At 39.0% G+C, this 18,308-nt stretch overlaps 1 protein-coding gene across 1 annotated transcript in view; it reads left to right on the top strand.

Annotated features, from left to right (window-relative positions):
• Positions 1-18,308, top strand: part of kcnh2b (potassium voltage-gated channel, subfamily H (eag-related), member 2b) — a 213,270-nt gene that overhangs the window by 27,003 nt on the left and 167,959 nt on the right. The window contains exon 2 of the mRNA XM_034573028.1: positions 2,266-2,496. Within this exon, the coding sequence (XP_034428919.1) occupies positions 2,266-2,496 (231 nt within the window). The remainder of the gene's footprint in view (positions 1-2,265; positions 2,497-18,308) is intronic.

Genomic DNA, 18,308 nt, shown 5'->3' with positions numbered 1-18,308 from the left:
CACAGCCCTTATGCAAAAGCACACACTTATGTTGTTTGTATGTGCTACTGTAAGAAACACATAAGAGTCCCCTATCACAAAGTGGAGCCTCGCAGTTTATTCACAATTCATTGGAAGTAAAGAGGCAGAGTGCAGGGTAATGAAGTATGAGTAAGTATGTCTGTGTGTATGTTTGTTCTCTGAGTGCATTAAGATCATCCTTTGACATTGAGCAGAGGCCATGAAGCTAAATGGCTCCTTCTACAGTAAGTGGTTTAGAGAGGGAGTCATATCAGAGCTCTGTGGGAGTCGATGTGACCAAGGTTCCATCTGTGCCTTACACTTTTAACCACAATTATAAAAACACATATGCAAAACTACACACACACACACGCACACAAACACACACTTTTGAGTTGGCACGAAGATGAAGTCTTGAGAGAAGAAAAGGAAAGAAGCACTTTTTAAACCATAACAGACTTTTAACAGTAAAATGATTCATTGCTATTATTTACAAAAGAGACTAAAATGTAAACGTTCCCTACATTTTTGCTCCGTTCGATAAAAGAATACATTGACTTTAGTATTTGTTGACTCACCACTTATTTTTAGGAAGATTTGGTGTGCGTTACTTTTATTTTGAAAGTGGCCCTCTTATTCTGAAGGTGAATAAGAGGGCCAGCCTGCGCGTGAGGGTTCAAATCAGGGAGCAGGTGCGTCAAGCAGCAGAAAAAGTGTCTTTTAACAGAAACTATTGTTTTATATTGTTGTTTTTGTTGTTTATCACTCGGTAGGAAGGAGCACAAGGTCAGTCAAAGTTTCAATTTGACATTATGATGGAGAATAACTTTACTGACTAACTTTTAAACTCACTAGCATGGCTGTTAAATTGAAAGGGAGCAGTTAGCAAGACTGCTGTATTAGCTAAGTGTGGCTACGTAGCTTAATTGGGCTGTGCTATAAATACTACTACTAATAATTATAATAATAATTATACACTGTGTTTGTATAGCACCTTTCTAAACAAAGTTACAAGTTGCAGGTTAAATAAGAAGTAATTTAAAAACAATTTGGGTTACCCTGACAGTAGAGCACCGATACAAAAATATAACAAAGTAAAAACAAAATAAAATAAAACTGTATAGAAGAAATACTCGTCACAGTTATGCGTTCATGTAAGAAGAATGTTTGGTGGTCAAATTACAAATATTTCAAATTACAAATAGGTCAAATTACAAATATTTGTATTTTGTGTCTTAATAATGACAATCATAATATAATGAACACAATAACTCTCAAAAGATAAACTGCATTCTCATAGTGTTGTATTTTTAATTATAAAACTAATTTCTTCCCCATAAATTTGTGACTTTCCCCCTGAGAGAGTTCAGTTGTGCACAGCAGACATTTTGAATCATGGCAGGGAAATCACAAGAGGTCCCCTTCACTTTAATTGATAATGGCTCTGTTCCATTAAGATGCCCTGGACCTGGTGAAACCAACTGGAATGCTGCCATTTTTAACCTCATTGATTTCACCTGAGATGTCTGTGCATTTAATCACAGCTTCATAAAATTACAGCACCTCACAGTTTAATGAATTTCTCCTTGAATTTCCCTTTTACCCCTCATAACTGTGGTCCTAATATTAACTGGTTAAAGTTGAATTTCATATAAGATTTGCATTCACAACATTTGTTGGCTGTTATGTTGATTTTATTTCAAAATATGAATAATTCCACTATAATACACTTTGAGTAAGCCAAGACATCATTAAAGACATCAAGTGGGAACTTTTATAGGTGTTTTATTATACATGCAAGTGGAGACTTTGTTCATGCAACTACACTAATATGTATTTTATTCAGTGGTAAAACTTTTGCCAAATATCATTTATCTACATTTTCATCTAAAGAAAGCATAGCTTCAGTGGGGGAAGCTATGAAATTCAGATAATTAACAATATAGGAATTAAGTACATGGTACATGTGGTAATTTTTTTACATGATGCATAGGGAAACATACTTAGACTTATACAGCAACAGGAAAGATATCAAAGTTGTATCACTTATAATGTTAAGGATTGGGAAAGTACTGAGTTTTATCTGGTTAAAGCTGGTTTTGTGTTAGGTTTACAATCATTACACTGTATTTTTACTTCACTCATTTTCCACCTGCAATGTGTCCATTGTTTCTTCTGTCACCCACAGTACCATTGATTTGATGGTTGTGTTCCTGTCCTGGAGAAAACTGAAGTAAAAATAAACCTTTCTCTCTCCACCACCAGGTCGCAAGTTTGTCATCGCCAATGCCAGAGTGGAGAACTGTGCCATCATCTTCTGCAACGATGGCTTCTGCCACATGTGTGGTTACTCCCGGGCTGAGATCATGCAGAAGCCATGCACGTGTAACTTCCTCTACGGACCTGACACCAAGCGACTGGCTATTGCCCAGATGGCGCAGGCCCTGCTGGGGTCAGAGGAGAGAAAAGTGGAAATCAACCTCTACCGCAAAGACGGTAGGAAAAAACTAACTGTTAAAGTGACTTGAGAGGTGGTTGTGTGGTTGTCGGAGAGGGTCAACATGTTTTCCACTTGTTGACTTGTACAGGAGATGAATATGGAGATTATCCAGCATAAAGACAGCACAGTTTGTGTGCTTATTTGGGAAGGAAAGCCTCTGTTTATTTAGATTCATAAATGTGGATTTGACCCAAAACAAGGTAATTGTGTGTGTGTGTGTGTGTCTGTATTTCGTGTTGGAAGGAGGAAGTTGTTGTTGAAAGATGAAGAGCTTGGGAGTGTGCCATTCTAGATACTGTGTTATATGAGTTGTCTGCCACAGTGATTTTGAGAACTCTACGCGAGGTACTTGTCAGTGAATGTGTGGTGGGAATTGACATTTTTAGTTGTAAATGGTTTTGGCGCTATACAATGAAGTTGTTTCAAAGTTGAACCTAATATGTTTGTGTTGTGTAAAAAACATTTGGCACCCTCAAGCACATGTTTTTATGTTAGCTGTTATGTGTGAGTGAACCTACTACTGTTTACTGAATCCATTTTGTTATCCTGTCCCTTGCAACATGTCAGAGCACAAGTTGAGAATGAAAGTCCAGAAAACGCTTTATGGTACTTTCGGTCTGTTTCTACGTTGTATTTAAAGAAAGGTAATGTTATGCAGTGATTCATATATTCAGTTTGATTTAGTGCATTAATACATTACCTTAATTAAGTACTCTTATTAAACAAAGAACATTCTGCACAATCATACAAAAGTCATGTCAAAGTTAAAACAGAACAGCATGAAATAGAGACATTCAGTCGGATGTTCAGTTCGGACCTTGGTTTTTGAGCCACAGTTCGGTTCACCTCAGGGCTATTTTTGTTGTTTTTGTATTCATGTTGGATTTGACTTCACAACAAACCACGTTAACAAAACTAACCAAATAGGAAAGAGCTAAGGGTGTGTGTGTGTTTGTCCTACATTCACAACATCCAGAGTTCAATCCGTATATTTACAAAGTCTGTTTCAGTCTCCCCCACAAGCCCAGTTCAGTTCAATACAGTTCAAACAACGAAAACTGATGCAACAAAAACAATCCATTCCGGTTTTACTGCGGATCTTCATAAACCAACAACTCAGGAAATTAAACAGGAAGAGAAGCGTCTGTGCCGCTTCAATAATAACAGCATTCCTATATACACAATATGTACAAGGCACTCACGGTAGTCGAGCAGTCAGTTGCGCATGCGCCGGCTGGCAGCTCTAGGGTAGCTCCACAGGGAATAAACAGTCCACCGGACTCCGACACCTGATTTCCTCTTGACTCTGACTTCAGAGACGAGGAGCAACACACAGACTTTACAACACAGTTTTGCGAAGGTAAAACAGACGATCCTGTCCTACCTCCACAGTCATTGCTCTAAAGCTACTAGTTACTTCTTGTGTTCGTTCAGATTACACAGGGTTGGGATTGGATTGGAGTGTGATTGGACACAATACGCACACACGCAACAGGCTGCAACTGCTGCTATGGCAGCGTGTGGGGTTGGGCAGGGAGATGCGTCACGGTTCTGTCTTTGCATATCGCGAAACATTTGACGTGTGGACCGCGATTACGGTACGAGAATTGTTACTGCCCTAGACTGGACCTTAAGTGACATTAACAGTAAGATTTACTTTAGAGGAAAGTACACAGGGGAAACCCTTGTATAATTCTCTCAGATGGCAGGAGTGTATGTCTGTACAGCTGCCAACTGGACCAGGACCAAGTAATAGGACACTGGTTTCTGCAATGGTAGACAGCTTCCATGGTGATAAAGAGCTGCCATCAGAAACTCCCTGGGCTATGGCCAAAGCATCTGCTGGACATTTTCCACCTGTAGATAGACACCAGAACAGCAGGAGGAAGCGAACAGGGAGGATAGATTTAAAGAGACAGATGGAGGAAGAGGATGGAAGAGAAAAGAGCTGAAACAAACTGAGTTGAAAAAAAAGATGACTAAGAGGCAGGAAAACAGTGTAGCTCTAAAAAGTTCAGAAAACCCAATGCGTGAGAGATGGAAAAAAACATGAGAAAATGAGAGAGAGAGAGACTGTGAGAAAGTGAATTTGTCACGTAATCTGAAAGTGTTGCTGGTGGTGAGAGAAAGAAAGTAAAAGACAGCGGGAGGAACACAGAGATGGCGCCAGCTGACTCTTCTCTCTGATACTTCTGAGGAGCACTTTGCCAATTCCGCCCTCCACTCTGCACGTTTGACTTTCCACTGTTTATGTTGAAGATGTAGACACAGACACACACCAGCAATCTGCTATACAAGGTACCTTGTAAAAAGCTAGAACCTTGCGTGTAGAATTACAGATGTGTTGTCATTTCTGACCCACCGGTTATGTTAACAAGAGTCCACCATGCTAACAACGGATAGTTAAAGGCTTTGTAAGCAACAACATTTAATGGCTGCAAGGTTCTTGTGTCAGTGTGGACTGGTGGCTGTAAAGCTCCTGTTGATGTGTGCAGTGCAGTTACTTGAAAACAAGAAAGAGAAGAGAAATCATTCATCAGAAGTTATCATTTCCCCCCCCAAAAATTATAGTTTGTCATTTAGGTAGCAAAGTGACAAATGTAATGATGATACTCAAAGCAATGACTAATGTGATCCCATATGCATGAAATACGACTACAGTGAGGGGTAGATGAGCCTCGCAGAGCAAATTAACACAAAGTGTCAAACATGGATAGAAAATGGAAAAGGGTCTGAAAAGTGGGCACCCAGCATTTTTCCTACCCAAAGCCTTCAGATTTGTGTATCTTTTATTATCTATGAAGAGTTAACTGAACTGAGCATGCTTGTTTTTTCCATCAATTCATATCTATACAAATTCACACATCATACTCAGGCACAACAGTCCTGTGGAGCAGATCACATCATCACATTTCCCTGCAGCTTCCCATGACAGACATATTTACTTGTTGTCAAGCTAATTGCATCCTGTTGGCTGTCAGCTTTGTGCATCTGCTCCATTGGCCCAAACACTGGTCGTTGAATAGAATCACCAGTTGCTCTAGTGATGATACTGTGCAGCTCCAGTATGAGAATCTACTGTAAAAAAACAAATGATTTGAGGCTTTATTCGAACAAAGCATGAACAGGAAACTTACTCTTGAGTAATAATGATTAGGAAAATAATTGTAGTCCAAAAGACACTGCATTATATTTAATTTCACTAAATGTTTTTATTATCAATATCCTGCTGCTGCATAATTATAACCACCGCTGCTTCAGGACCAGGACAGTTTCCTGTCTGCGTGTCCTCCCTCCACTCTCATGCTGACTTTACACTCACCTGAACAATACTGATGTTTACTTTGTGTTTGTTGATTATGAGGCACATATTTAAACACGTGTGCACCGTATTATGCTATAATAAAGTGATCAGAACGATCCGGATTCATAATCCGACACCAAAGATTAATAACTAAATACATGTGGTTATCAGTTTTTGGGACAGAGACAGACACTGAATTGAATGTCAAATCAGTGTGAATAGCACCGACCAGTGTTTTAGACTAACTGTTGAATTTAGATTTTTGAATAAAAAAATTACAGCACACCTGAAATAACAATAACAGTCTAAAATACTTTTTTATAGCACAAATCATGAGGCTAGTGAAGATGCACACCTCTAGTAGTCTCACAGTGATACAAATTTATCATGTATAGAAATCAAATTCTTTGATGCATCTATAATCGTTTTATAATTGAATCCAACTCCTTTGAATCGGAATCGAGTCGGGAGGTGCCTAGAGATTACCAACCCTAATTATTACCCTTATTTCATGACCATATAACATCAGATGAATGATTGGCTGTGTTCAAATCATCATTCAGTTTTTAAAGTTTCATTGTATTTAGTTGTAACCCATTGTGAGGTTTGTTTTACAACCAAGAGTTAACTGCAAAGTAGAAGCACCAGAGTTGTTACATTTACCTTTAACTTTAATATATGTTTCCTGCTTGCCTGATTAAAATTACATAAGGAACACTGCTTGATGTTCAGTGTGCCCTACAAGTTTAAGTGTCAGATTAGAGCTGTCAGGGATAAGCAAATAATTCAAATATATTCCAAAAAGAAGTATTATCTGTCAACATTCTGGTATGCTCACCATGTTGAGACATCAGTTAAATGTAGAAGTCAACGAATGAGTGTGTGCTACAGTGAAACGTGTTTTTACGGGTGGTTTGCACCCTCATAGTACATTTAAGTCTTAAAAAACCATTGAATGTCCACAGAAACGTACAGCATTGTGTATTCTACATGCATTCAGTAAGGAAGCACTGTAATGTTCTTGCAGTAAGGAAGCCATGAGTGCTGAGTGGACTAAAGTGTGTTATCTTCTGTGGCAATGTGATTGAGCTCACCTGATTATAGTCAAGAGCATAGCAACAAACATAGCCTATACTTTATCTACACAGTAACCTTATCTTTTACTGGGGAACATTGTTTGTTTGCTCTACTGGGGGCCAAAGGACATTCTTTTGATTGAAAACATATATGAACTTTTCTTCAACGGTTTATATTCTTGCTCTTTTGCAGTGGTCACCAACCTTTTCAAGCCCAAGATCACTTTATAATTCCAAACGTAAGCCAAGATCTACCACCCTGATATCTTCCAAAAAACCTACTAAGGAGGGTCATATTTATTATTTTTGCAATTTCTTTTGAAGGCTCAATGCACAAAGAAAGGAAGTTATGCAACTATCATAACTAGTTAACTAATATCTATTCAATGCACAATATTCACATTATTATCAATTTATATTTACAACATCTGTTTAATGCACAATATTTAGCTTCTCAGTTCAACAATATGTTCTGCAAAGGAGCTGCTACTGCAGCACAATGTTTTTATGTAGGCTTTGCCTTGAATATGGCCATTAATATGACTATTTCCTTGTATAAAAGTAGTCCTGTGTACTCATAAATACCAGTACTATACAGTATGAAGCCGTGCATCTTTTTTTTTTACAAAAAATAATGGATTCGGTCAACAGAAACGCTGTAGTGCTTTTATTTTGAGCCGCATACAGGAAGTGTTGCAACCATTTACGTTTGTGACATAAATTCATCAGATAAACATTAAAATTCAGGTGAAAGATGTTCTTTGTTTATTCTGCTGTGAACCACAATGTTTATCTGTTTCATTTATGTTTGTGACATAAATAAACATAAACCAGCAGCTCCGCCGCCATTAGCGGACACACTGTCCGTGTGAACAACAGACAACTGACACTAAGCTGATCTGTGGTGCAACCGCAGCCAGTGAGTCCCGAGTGTTACAGGGATCAACAGTGAAGAGTGTCGAGCTCGACGGGTTGGCGACCACTGGTCTGGTACATGTAACAATAAGTACCACTTGTGAGTAAAAGTAAATAATTTGTAGTTGTTTTTGCAGATCATGACTTTATTGACTGAAATGATACCTAATGGACATCAACACTTTGCTGTGTTTGTGTTGACCCAAAGACTTTTGTCACCTGCAAAATCCTCATTGACTAATTAAGACATTAAATATATGAAAATTTATGCTCAGGAAAGCTGTTCGTTATCTGTGTGTGTTGATGGGTAGGACCCTGGTGACTTGTCTTTCGCAGTCATAGTCACACACACTCAAGCACACAAAGACACAAACAGAGTCTTAGGTAACCCCAGTGGGCCACCTGCAAGCCATCAGAAAGCCACTGATCGAACGCTGTGGACACACCTCATCCATAATGCACACAGGCAGGAAACATTATGCCACCTCCTCTTGTCCCCTTTGCCTCCTTCCCCGCTCCGGTCTCGCCTCCCTTTCTCTTGATCTCATAAAGCACCCTAATCAATGAGTGTGCAGGTGTGTGTGTGTGTGTGTGTGTGTGTTACTTGGAATGGTGGGACTGTGTATTCATGACCCACACATACGGTACATGCATAGAGAGAATGCACACACATGCATGAACACATTGCACATGCACACTGTGCACGCACAGACTTCATCTGAGCCCATTTATCTAGTGCCAAGCTTAGGCATGAGCCTTCACGATGATAGATCTCCCTCCTCGCTCGCATGCTCAATTGTCTGACTCCGATTGCTCACCAGCTTAATCAATCATGCTCCAGGTAAACTGCGATAGTGTGAATGCGCACACATACCGTGTACAGATTTTTGGTACAGTGTGCTACTGCCCCAGTTGGGTGCTGCTTGTAAGGCTTTACAACTTTGTGTGCACAACTATGCAGTTTTACGGTGGCCTTTGCTTCACAGGGAAACATGGATTTGACTAGGGAGGGATTAGAATATAACTAGTTTCTTTGTTCTGTTGGAGAGAAAGAGGAACATTTATGAATTTTTTTAATTCTCAAATTTATGAGAAAGAGGAAAAAGGTGATCGGAAAAAGGTGTGAAAAAAACAGCAATCTGTTTCGTTGGGTTACCATTTTTCGTTCCTCTTGTACTTTATACTTTACACTAGGAATGGGGGAGATGGCCTAAAACAAATATCGCAATATTTTTAGGCTATTTCAGATACACGATGTATCTCGATATTTGGAAATCTCCTCTAAACCACTGTACACATGTTAAATTCATAAAGGTCCACAGGAAGTGGCTAAGCTAGCGGACGTTAGCATTTCCGACGGTCCCTGAATGCTGAATCTCACTTATTTTCTCTCTAACTGTCTCTTACCTCTGTATCACTGTTTGTATCTCTCTCTCTTTCTTTTGCTTGCTTCCCATTTTCCTCTTGGCTTTAATTGCAAAGCTTTGCTATTTCCTCCCTCCTGTTTTGTCGACACTCTCTTTAACTTTCTCACAACCTTTGTCTCTCTGTTTCTTTCTGTCCCTCCACCAGGGAATAGAGAACATGGCTCCTCCGCAGGCTGTAACAATGTGACAGATTGTGTTCTTTTACAGGTTGTCTGCATCAAGGGGCAATGAAGACAGCCATCATGGGCTAGATCAATTCAAGAATGTCACTGTTGTCAGTGTTAAGCTGCTGTAGTTTGAACCCTATTTCAAGATGATGGTAGCCTGACAGTTCCTTTCTGTAACAGAGTTGAGAACATGTCAGAATCCTTTGCATACATAAGATTCCATGTTTTCAGGATAGTTTTTTGTCTGTAATGACATAACAGCTAAGTGTCTTTTTTTTCTTCACATTCACTTTCAGCAGTCTAGAAAGGACCATCCTTAGGTACGTGTTAGTCTGCTATTGTTATATTTTTTAATCGCAGAAAGAAATTTGCAGACATAGCAATTTGTATGTATTTAGGAATTGTCTTGTGAGCCATATACTTTACCCACCCCTGCTATAACACAAGATTTTTTAAAATTTTGTTTAAATTATGGGCAAGCTGTACATTTTTTAAATGTTACACATTACACCAAATTTATTACCTTCCAACTGTATGCGTAACATGACTGGCTCGGTCCAATCATGATGAAGTGATCAGTCCTGTGGTAAATATTAGGCTATTTTAATTATCTTAGGATGGATAATAATCCTGAGAACCCCCATCACCCAAACAAAAATTCAAACTCTGAGAATTAAGTTGTTTGGCAGGGGTCACAGGAAAGGACAGACAGATGAAGCCTTTAAACTGAAATGCCTCATTAAAGATGTGTTAAAGCTAACTGTGCAATGGTCGGGACATCATGCCTGATCCCATACACCACATTGAGCAGTTATATCTTCTCGGTCATGGGAGCCAGGTGCACTACACGTCCCCCTTCTCAATTCCCATGTTTATCTGCCATCTGCTTAACTCTATGCTCAGAGCAATAGTTTATGTTGCTATTCCCTTGGTTAAAGAGGGGTGATGACTCATTACTTCAGTCCTTGCTTACCTTGGTACCCCTCGACTAGTTTAACTAAGCAAAGATTGGTTCAGATTTATGAGCACAAAAATAAGAGCCCCAGTCTACAGATTAATATATTGGAGCATATAATTATACGGCACAGAGGCAGCTGTCCTCCTCTCCTTTGGGTAGTACTTAAGTATGTGTGTCTGTGTAATATATGACAGGCTGAGTCCTTCTTTCTTCAACAGCTGCACTGTATGAATGTCACAAAACAACATGCATCAGTAATGGACATCCACTTTGAACATGCACAATCTCTCTAATGCAAAATAGCTGCAGAATAATTTAATTCAGTGATGTAGGATTTTGGAATTGATGTGAAGAATATACTGGCTTTAATCACAGCGTTCACTCCTACCTCTCTCTAGAGGATCCATGGCTGAATGTAATTTGTTTGAAAGTCTTTGCCAGTAATGCCCCTTTCGCTTGTGAATGAAATGATTGGCCAACTGGTTATATGTGATTAGTTGGACAGGAATCACAATCAAAGCATTAAAACACAAACCTTGGAATCCTCAGGAAGAGCCTGGGAAATCACCAGCCCAGCTGCAGACCTATGCGCCAGTCTTTTCAGCTTGTGTGACTTTGAACTAACAGCAGCCCCAGGCATTATGAAAAGACTCCATTGAGTGTGTTGTGAGTCTTGAGAATTATCAGGTGTCTATCTGACTATGTGAGTGTCCTCACAGCATTTTGCTGTGATAATGCATTGAGCCCAGGGGAGCAGGCTGTCCTGTGCGTCCAGGCGGACTCTTGATTGCCTAGCAGCAGTAGCTAAGCAAAGCACTTAGAGACCTACTGCCTCTGAGGAGAGGTTAGCGCTCTACGCCGATGACTGCCGTGGATTTTCCTACCACTGACTAAGAGCACATAATACACTGACACAAACACTACAAATTCTGTCATTTGACGCCCACACAAGAAGTGACATTATGTTTTTGAACTGAAGGGAGAGGCATCCATTTTTGTGAGAGCTGGATAGCTTTTTGTTTTGTTTCCGCACAATTGATACACTGGTACATAGACAATAATCCATCAATTCATTTTCCTTACATTATGCTACAAACTGTTTATTCTAATCAATGCTGCAAATACCCTTATCTTTCTGATGTTCTCCATTACACGTGGCATCTATTGCACTTCTGTCCGTCCTGGGAGAGGGATCCCTCCCATGTGGCTCTCTCTGAGGTTTCTACGTTCTTTTTACCCTGTTAAAAGGTTTTTTTTAGTAGTTTTTCCTTACTCTTGTTGAGGGTTGAGGGCAGAGGATGTCACACCCTGTTAAAGCCCTATGAGACAAATTGTGATTTGTGAATATGGGCTATACAAATATAATTTTATTGATTGATTGATACCTTGAGTACGACTAGGAAGCTTAATAATAATAATAATAATAATAATAATAATAATAATAGTAATAGCTTGAATTTATATAGCGCCTTTCAAGAGACCCAAGGACAATTTACATGTGTCCTTGGGGACAAAAGAGAAAAAAGAAAAGAAAGTAATCCGCACAAAACAAGATAGAAATAAACAGCACTAGTTGCAGGGTGGAGCGTTTGCGAACAGGTGGTGTTTGAGGAGTTTTTTAAAGCTGTCCAGGGATGCAGTGTTGCGGATTTCGGCGGGTGGTCAGTCACTCACTCCAGTTCTACACTTTCTGTATAACTCTGTGAACTCAGTTCATAGTGTGGATGTTCTGTGTTAGTGAAAGTATTTCCCTTCATTTTTTTATTACAGCTAAATTATGATTAATAACTAGAGATGTTTAAACACTGCTGACTTGAATGTTCCATCAACAATCCCGTCCTACTTATACAGATAATTTAACAAGCCTTACTTTTACTGCAGGCATGATTACATCAAAATAGTCACTTTTCGTTGGAACACAGTAAAATTGGTTTTAAAGTGAAACATTTACAAAATGTACAGCTTTTCCCAACTTGAACTAAAATAGAAATCCATGAGTACTGAGAGCGTAGCAGTGGGCTGGGGTATCATGGCTCTGTCCTGTATCACCGTATTGTGGACGTTTAATCACAATTTCGGTCTGATTTCAGAATAACTGCTCTCCTATTCACGGCATATCAAAGTATGATATTGCTGCGTTCTGTGTTCACATCATAAGTCACCCATTGTGTGTTGAATCGGGCTTCTCTGCATGCTGTCACTCACATAAACACATACTTAACCATATTTGAATCAATATGAACATATACAATAACACCTATGTTATGAGAAGTAATGGTGTATGTGTGTATGTTTTGGTGGTGAAATAATAGTTTAAGGAAACTTAATATCTGTGAAATAGAATACAGTATTTATGCTAGGAAGACACATCAGTGTTTAATTTAACAACCAAATTTAATTCAATTTAAGCAGTCACTTTAATTTTGCCCTGGGAAGAGGCTTATTTAATTATACTGGTAATCATCAGTTATAAATCTCTCACCTAGTTCTGCGTCCCAGCTTTTATAAGTCCAGCATTGTTCCGGTGGCCAACCTGGGCATTTGTATACACCCTGCGACTGTGTAGATTATCACTTGGACCCAGGCATTTTCCAAACCCTTTCATGGTTTGCGTGAACATCATGAAGTGAATTAGGTGTTGTAATCTGATAGTCACTAATCACAGCAATGACTTCCTAACCACTGCGTTTAACTATTAACTCATGTCGGACTCACATCAGAGCTGTGATGTGAGAAATCTGGCTGAGTTGACCTGATTTGTTGTTAAATGTCAAGCTCTAATGTATGTTGGGTGAACCATATTCTGTTTCACTCCCTGCTTGTTAATTGCTTGAATGAGCTTGAATAAAACCAGTGTGATTTACTCAACCCATTCTGCTCGCTTTGTATTTAGGTAAAGGAATCCCATGTTCAGTGCTCAGCTCCTGTAATTCCCAAATGCCAATTTCTCTTAAATATATATATATATATATATATTTAAATATACACACACACGCACACAGTCATGCATTCAGCATTCAAGGATATCTTACCTCTGGTTGGAGGCTATCATTGCTGAATTATGGCAGAGGTTCATCTCAGAGGTGTCTGTGTATGAATTTGAATTCAATAAATAGATATAAAGATAAAACTCTCTTGACTCTATAAAAAGTGGAAGCAGAGCATTAGCATTTAAGCCACTTTTCCATGAGATCTCTTCAGAGCATATTAGATTGCATCCACTAGTGTTTAGGTCTGTGAGTTTGTTTGTTTTTTGTCCATCCGTTTACTATATGTCATTCTATCTTCGTCTCTGTGTGAACTGCTTGTTTTTGTACATCTTGGATACGTGTCTGTGTGAGTGTGTGTATGTGTCTGTGTGTGTTGCCTATATTTAGAAAGCATTAATCTGGTTGGCATATAGATTTGCTAAGAAGGGAGAGCTGATAGATACTGGAGCCCTGGTCATTACTTGATGACCCCAAACCCCCAGGCTAATGCACGCATGCACACTATCTCACACACACACACACACACACACACACACACACACACACACACACACACACACACACACACACACACACACACACACACACACACACGCACACGCATAAATTCTTTGTAACCATTTAATCTTGAAGATGGCCTGCAACGGAGGCTGTAACATTTTATACATATAACTTCAACTATCAAATAGCCATTTTTCAATAATTGTTTCCTTTTCTAACTCACTGTTCTTAATGTGTTCTGGTTTTTATTGCACCCTCAACATGATTTTGCTACTCTATAGCAGGTGGCTGTTTCTTGCCTTAATTCAAGAGGTTAGGTCGTGTAAAATGCAGACAATGACCCCCCCCATCCCATTGCAAAGCTCTCTCCAGAGGGTAACAGCTCTTTCCTGTGCTTAATGTGTGGAGATGTGATGCAGCACTTATGAACCAAAAATCTATATAGTTGAGCTTATGAGGTTTAAAAATTCTTGATCAATCAATTGTTATACATGTTCCTGGGAATCCCATCTGGATTTGTGGTTTCTTAGAAGAGGAAATGTCCTCTACACACACTCATAGATAACATCCCATGTTATTGTAATTACAATACACGTTCTCTGCCTTTATTGCTCTTCCATTCACACCCCCTCCCTCTACTTTATTTCTGTTTTAGTTTTGTCCAGATATTTTCAGGCTATAAAGTTCCACTGTATGCAGTCATCTGACAGAGAAGTATCAGTATGGATGTTCAAAGCAGCCCTTCTTGCACTTGTCGGTTTTTTTCCACTCCAGCCTGATTTAACTTGCATATGTACAGTATGCACTTTTTTTTCATTGTGTTTGTGTGGGCCTGTGTGAGTGTGTCTGTTGTGGAAAATGTCTCAGTGGAAAGAGTGCACATTCTATGTATGTGAAAACCTCTTCTGTAATTTGAATAGGGGTATCCTGTCCACTTGTGCATGTGCCTCAGCTCTGTCACATTTCTGCACTTACACAAAATTATGCACCAGATTTAAAAGGTTCTGTTTGGTTTTGTTGAGTTCAAAATAAAGCACTGTAAGTTTCTAATGTTTCCCTATAACAAAAATGTTTCCTGGTTTGCCAGTTCAATATCCTGGGCTGACTTATTTAATCCAAAACAAATGTTGTAAGATCAAGCTAAAGAGCTTTGCAGGATCTTGTAGGATATTTTAAGTATTAATCTATTAGACAGAGAAATTGATCCATGTGAAAAAAAAGCTGCTGAAGGCTGTTCCTTTTCCCTGGGTTTTTAGTCACCATCATTAAATCTGTAAGAAACAGTTACAGTAGCTAACAAATTTGTTACTTCACAATTGATATAAGAAGATTATAGGAAAAAACAGGAATTTACATGAATAATTTAGGTTTTTTAATGTTCTAATCCATCCATATTCTTAATGAATAACAAGCTATACAAACTATATTTCAAGCCTGTCTGTTCAAAGTGTGTCTGTCAGTGCATGACATTATTTAAAAGTAGACTGATGGGGATAATGGGTTCTATATATAAACTTAAAAAAACAACATTCTGTCCATCCATCCATCACATAGTGCTTATCCTTTTGAGGGTTGCAGGGGGGCTAGAGCCAATCCCAACTGACATTGGGTGTGAGTTGGGGTATACCTTGGACAGGTCACCAGAGAATTGCAGGGCGGGCGGGCAGATGGACAGACAGACAGACAGCTATAGGTCAAAAACATAGTCAGTAATAAATAAATCCCTACTGGTTTCCATCATCGTGAACAATAACAAGGTAAAAGTAAATCATGCCATATTTATGCCATAAATACGTTTTTTCAAATCATTGCACATATTCGATATAGCAGTAAAGCAATACATTATGCTAGATATGCTAGAGGCTTAATAGTAGACTTAAAGACCCCAAAATTATTTTTTTGTGATTGTTACACATCAAATCATTCTCAAAGTCTCTTTGACACAAACTTACACACAGACAAGAAAGTAGTCTGATGTGAGACAGCCAGTCTGACACTGTAGCAGACAGGTAATAGATGGATGTTGTTATACTGTGTTAGTAGGTGCAGTGAATCTGCCTCTTTCCCTTATGGTCTTGTTAGTCAATGCCGCACTCGTCCATCTTGCTTGCTTGTATTTGTACAGTGTCGGTGGAACAGTGGAAGCTTGTTATACAACCACTGAATCCACACAAGTTATACACTGGTGAAATCAGCTTGAACTATAGTGTATGTTTTGTTACCGTCCCTGCAGTGATTATAGATATTATTCCAGTGTAACAAAGTCATTTTTAAAAATCTGTATTCACTGAAATCATTTCAGTTATAGTGTCAGTTTTGACTGGCTCTCGTGGTTAAGTTTGTATAGACTGGTACTGTGACACTTACCTGTATCAGGTAACAAATGCTTTAGGGATGAGTCATTGAATCTATCACCAGTGAAAATGAGCTTTTCCTGTTCTTATATAACTGCATCATTCTGTATGATGACTTATGGCAGGGGAGTGCATACTATAGCCTGTCTCTATTATATAGCTCCAGGCTTTGCTGTAGCAACTGTTCCATTAAATCTGAGTGGACTTATGGGTCCCGCCATGGTGCCTGGTGGACCTAACACAGCACTCATCAAGAGTGATAGACACACAGAGCCATGTTTGAGACAGTAATAAGGTGAATAGGTAGAGTGAGTCCATTTTATAGCTTCATTACTTCATTTGCCTGCGTGGCATCAGTCCATCAGGGCCAGTCAATCCACCCCCACTGTTGTGTGCCAATATCTGTCAGATGTGTTTCATTCTCTTCCAGGGTGCAAATGCTCAAATGGCCCAGCTTTATCCGTTGGTATTGTTTCTTCACGCTGCTGTGCACAGAGATGAAATGGCATTGAGGCAGAGTAAGAAAGAGTAATATGTCATCTTAAACAAAAAAAGGCCATTTGGAATGGGCTATGTAAATGTATTATGTGTTGAGTGTGCTTTAAAGTTTGCATTATGTGAATGCAGAGTATTCATGCTTTGTGCATGGCTCCTTTTCGATGCACAAACAGACACACGGTGCTTTATTGAATGTGTAATTGATTGAATATAGTGTGTTTGTGAAGAATGTTTAAGTTCTGCTCCATGATACTATGATTTCCTTGGTGTGTGTGGCTAAATAAATGCTCATCCTGTAATTTTGCCAGCATCCCTAAATCATTGGTTATTTGAGACCGCCTTGATGTGCTTGTGTGTGGCTAATGGAAAGCAGAGACCTGATTCACAGGCCAACGATTCTCTTCTGTCTCTCTCTGTCTGTTGTACTGGACGCTGCCTCTTTCTCATTGTCACAGTTACACAAACACAAGTAGACACACACATTTATCTGGGTGTATATAGACTTCGTTTGACTATGCTATGAAGTTTTGCATCTCTCTGAAACTGTTAAAAGATCAAAGCAGCACAACCATGTCTCATGGACTAAATAAAATGAATGTAGACACTGGGTCCAGATTATAGTGATGAATTTGGCCCGGGACAAACGTGATCACTATAAGCGGTTTCCACTGTACTAGAATTTTGTCAGGAGGCGGCACGAAATTTGACGGAGGTGGCGGCCTCCCAATTCTCTATGCAAGAAAAACCCTGACAATGTTCTTTTTGGCCGTTGTTTCCAAGTTACTCAAAGACTCTGAAAAAGATTAAGTATTTCATAAATATCCCATTTAAAAGGCTTGTAAGATTTTCCAATAGAATCATATGGCTACATGTATATGTTGGCTACTGTAAGATTATCTAGACCTTAAATACATTTTGTGCATATTCAATATAGGGCTAATTGTCTTGGAAATTTTCATATTTTCTTTGCCAGATGATGAATATTTTATACTTTTATTTTTCTTCTTTAGGGGTAAATTCCTACCAATGAGACTATTCTCTGCTGTTTAGATAGAATCAAATGCCACAAACATAACTGTATGTGATTCCCAGAGAAACAGAGTAATGTATCAGTTTGACTACCCCACCTATTCCCATTGCTTTTACTCTGAGTGTAAAATCGAAGCCACTCATCAAGTGAACATTCATCTGCACCACTCTCATTTGTCGCTCGCCATTATTCTTCATGGTGAACGCTAATGCATTAAGCATTTACTCTCTCTCTGCTGTTTTGCTTCTGGAGAGCACTAATGTTGTTTGTTGCTCTCATACAGTACATGTCCATTAATATTGTGGGCCTGGCTTATATGCTCGCATATTAGTTTCATTTCAGTAAGAACAAGAATTAATGCACTGCGGTTGTAAACCAACCAGTGCGGTTTCTGTGTACATATTTCTACATACTTTTTTCCAGATCCATATAAAGTTCACTGTAACCTCTGGCAACTGAAACATAATCACTTTATGTTTGAGTCCCAGGTGACAACTGATCAAAGTTCCCTCAAGCAGACTTGTGATATCACATTCAAGAGGCCAAAAACACATTTTCTGAAGCCACCTACTGTAGAACTTTGACCCC

The sequence above is a fragment of the Hippoglossus hippoglossus genome, chromosome 20 (assembly GCF_009819705.1).
Source record: "Hippoglossus hippoglossus isolate fHipHip1 chromosome 20, fHipHip1.pri, whole genome shotgun sequence".
Lineage (NCBI taxonomy): Eukaryota > Metazoa > Chordata > Actinopteri > Pleuronectiformes > Pleuronectidae > Hippoglossus > Hippoglossus hippoglossus.
This window is presented reverse-complemented; position numbering and strand designations above follow the sequence as displayed.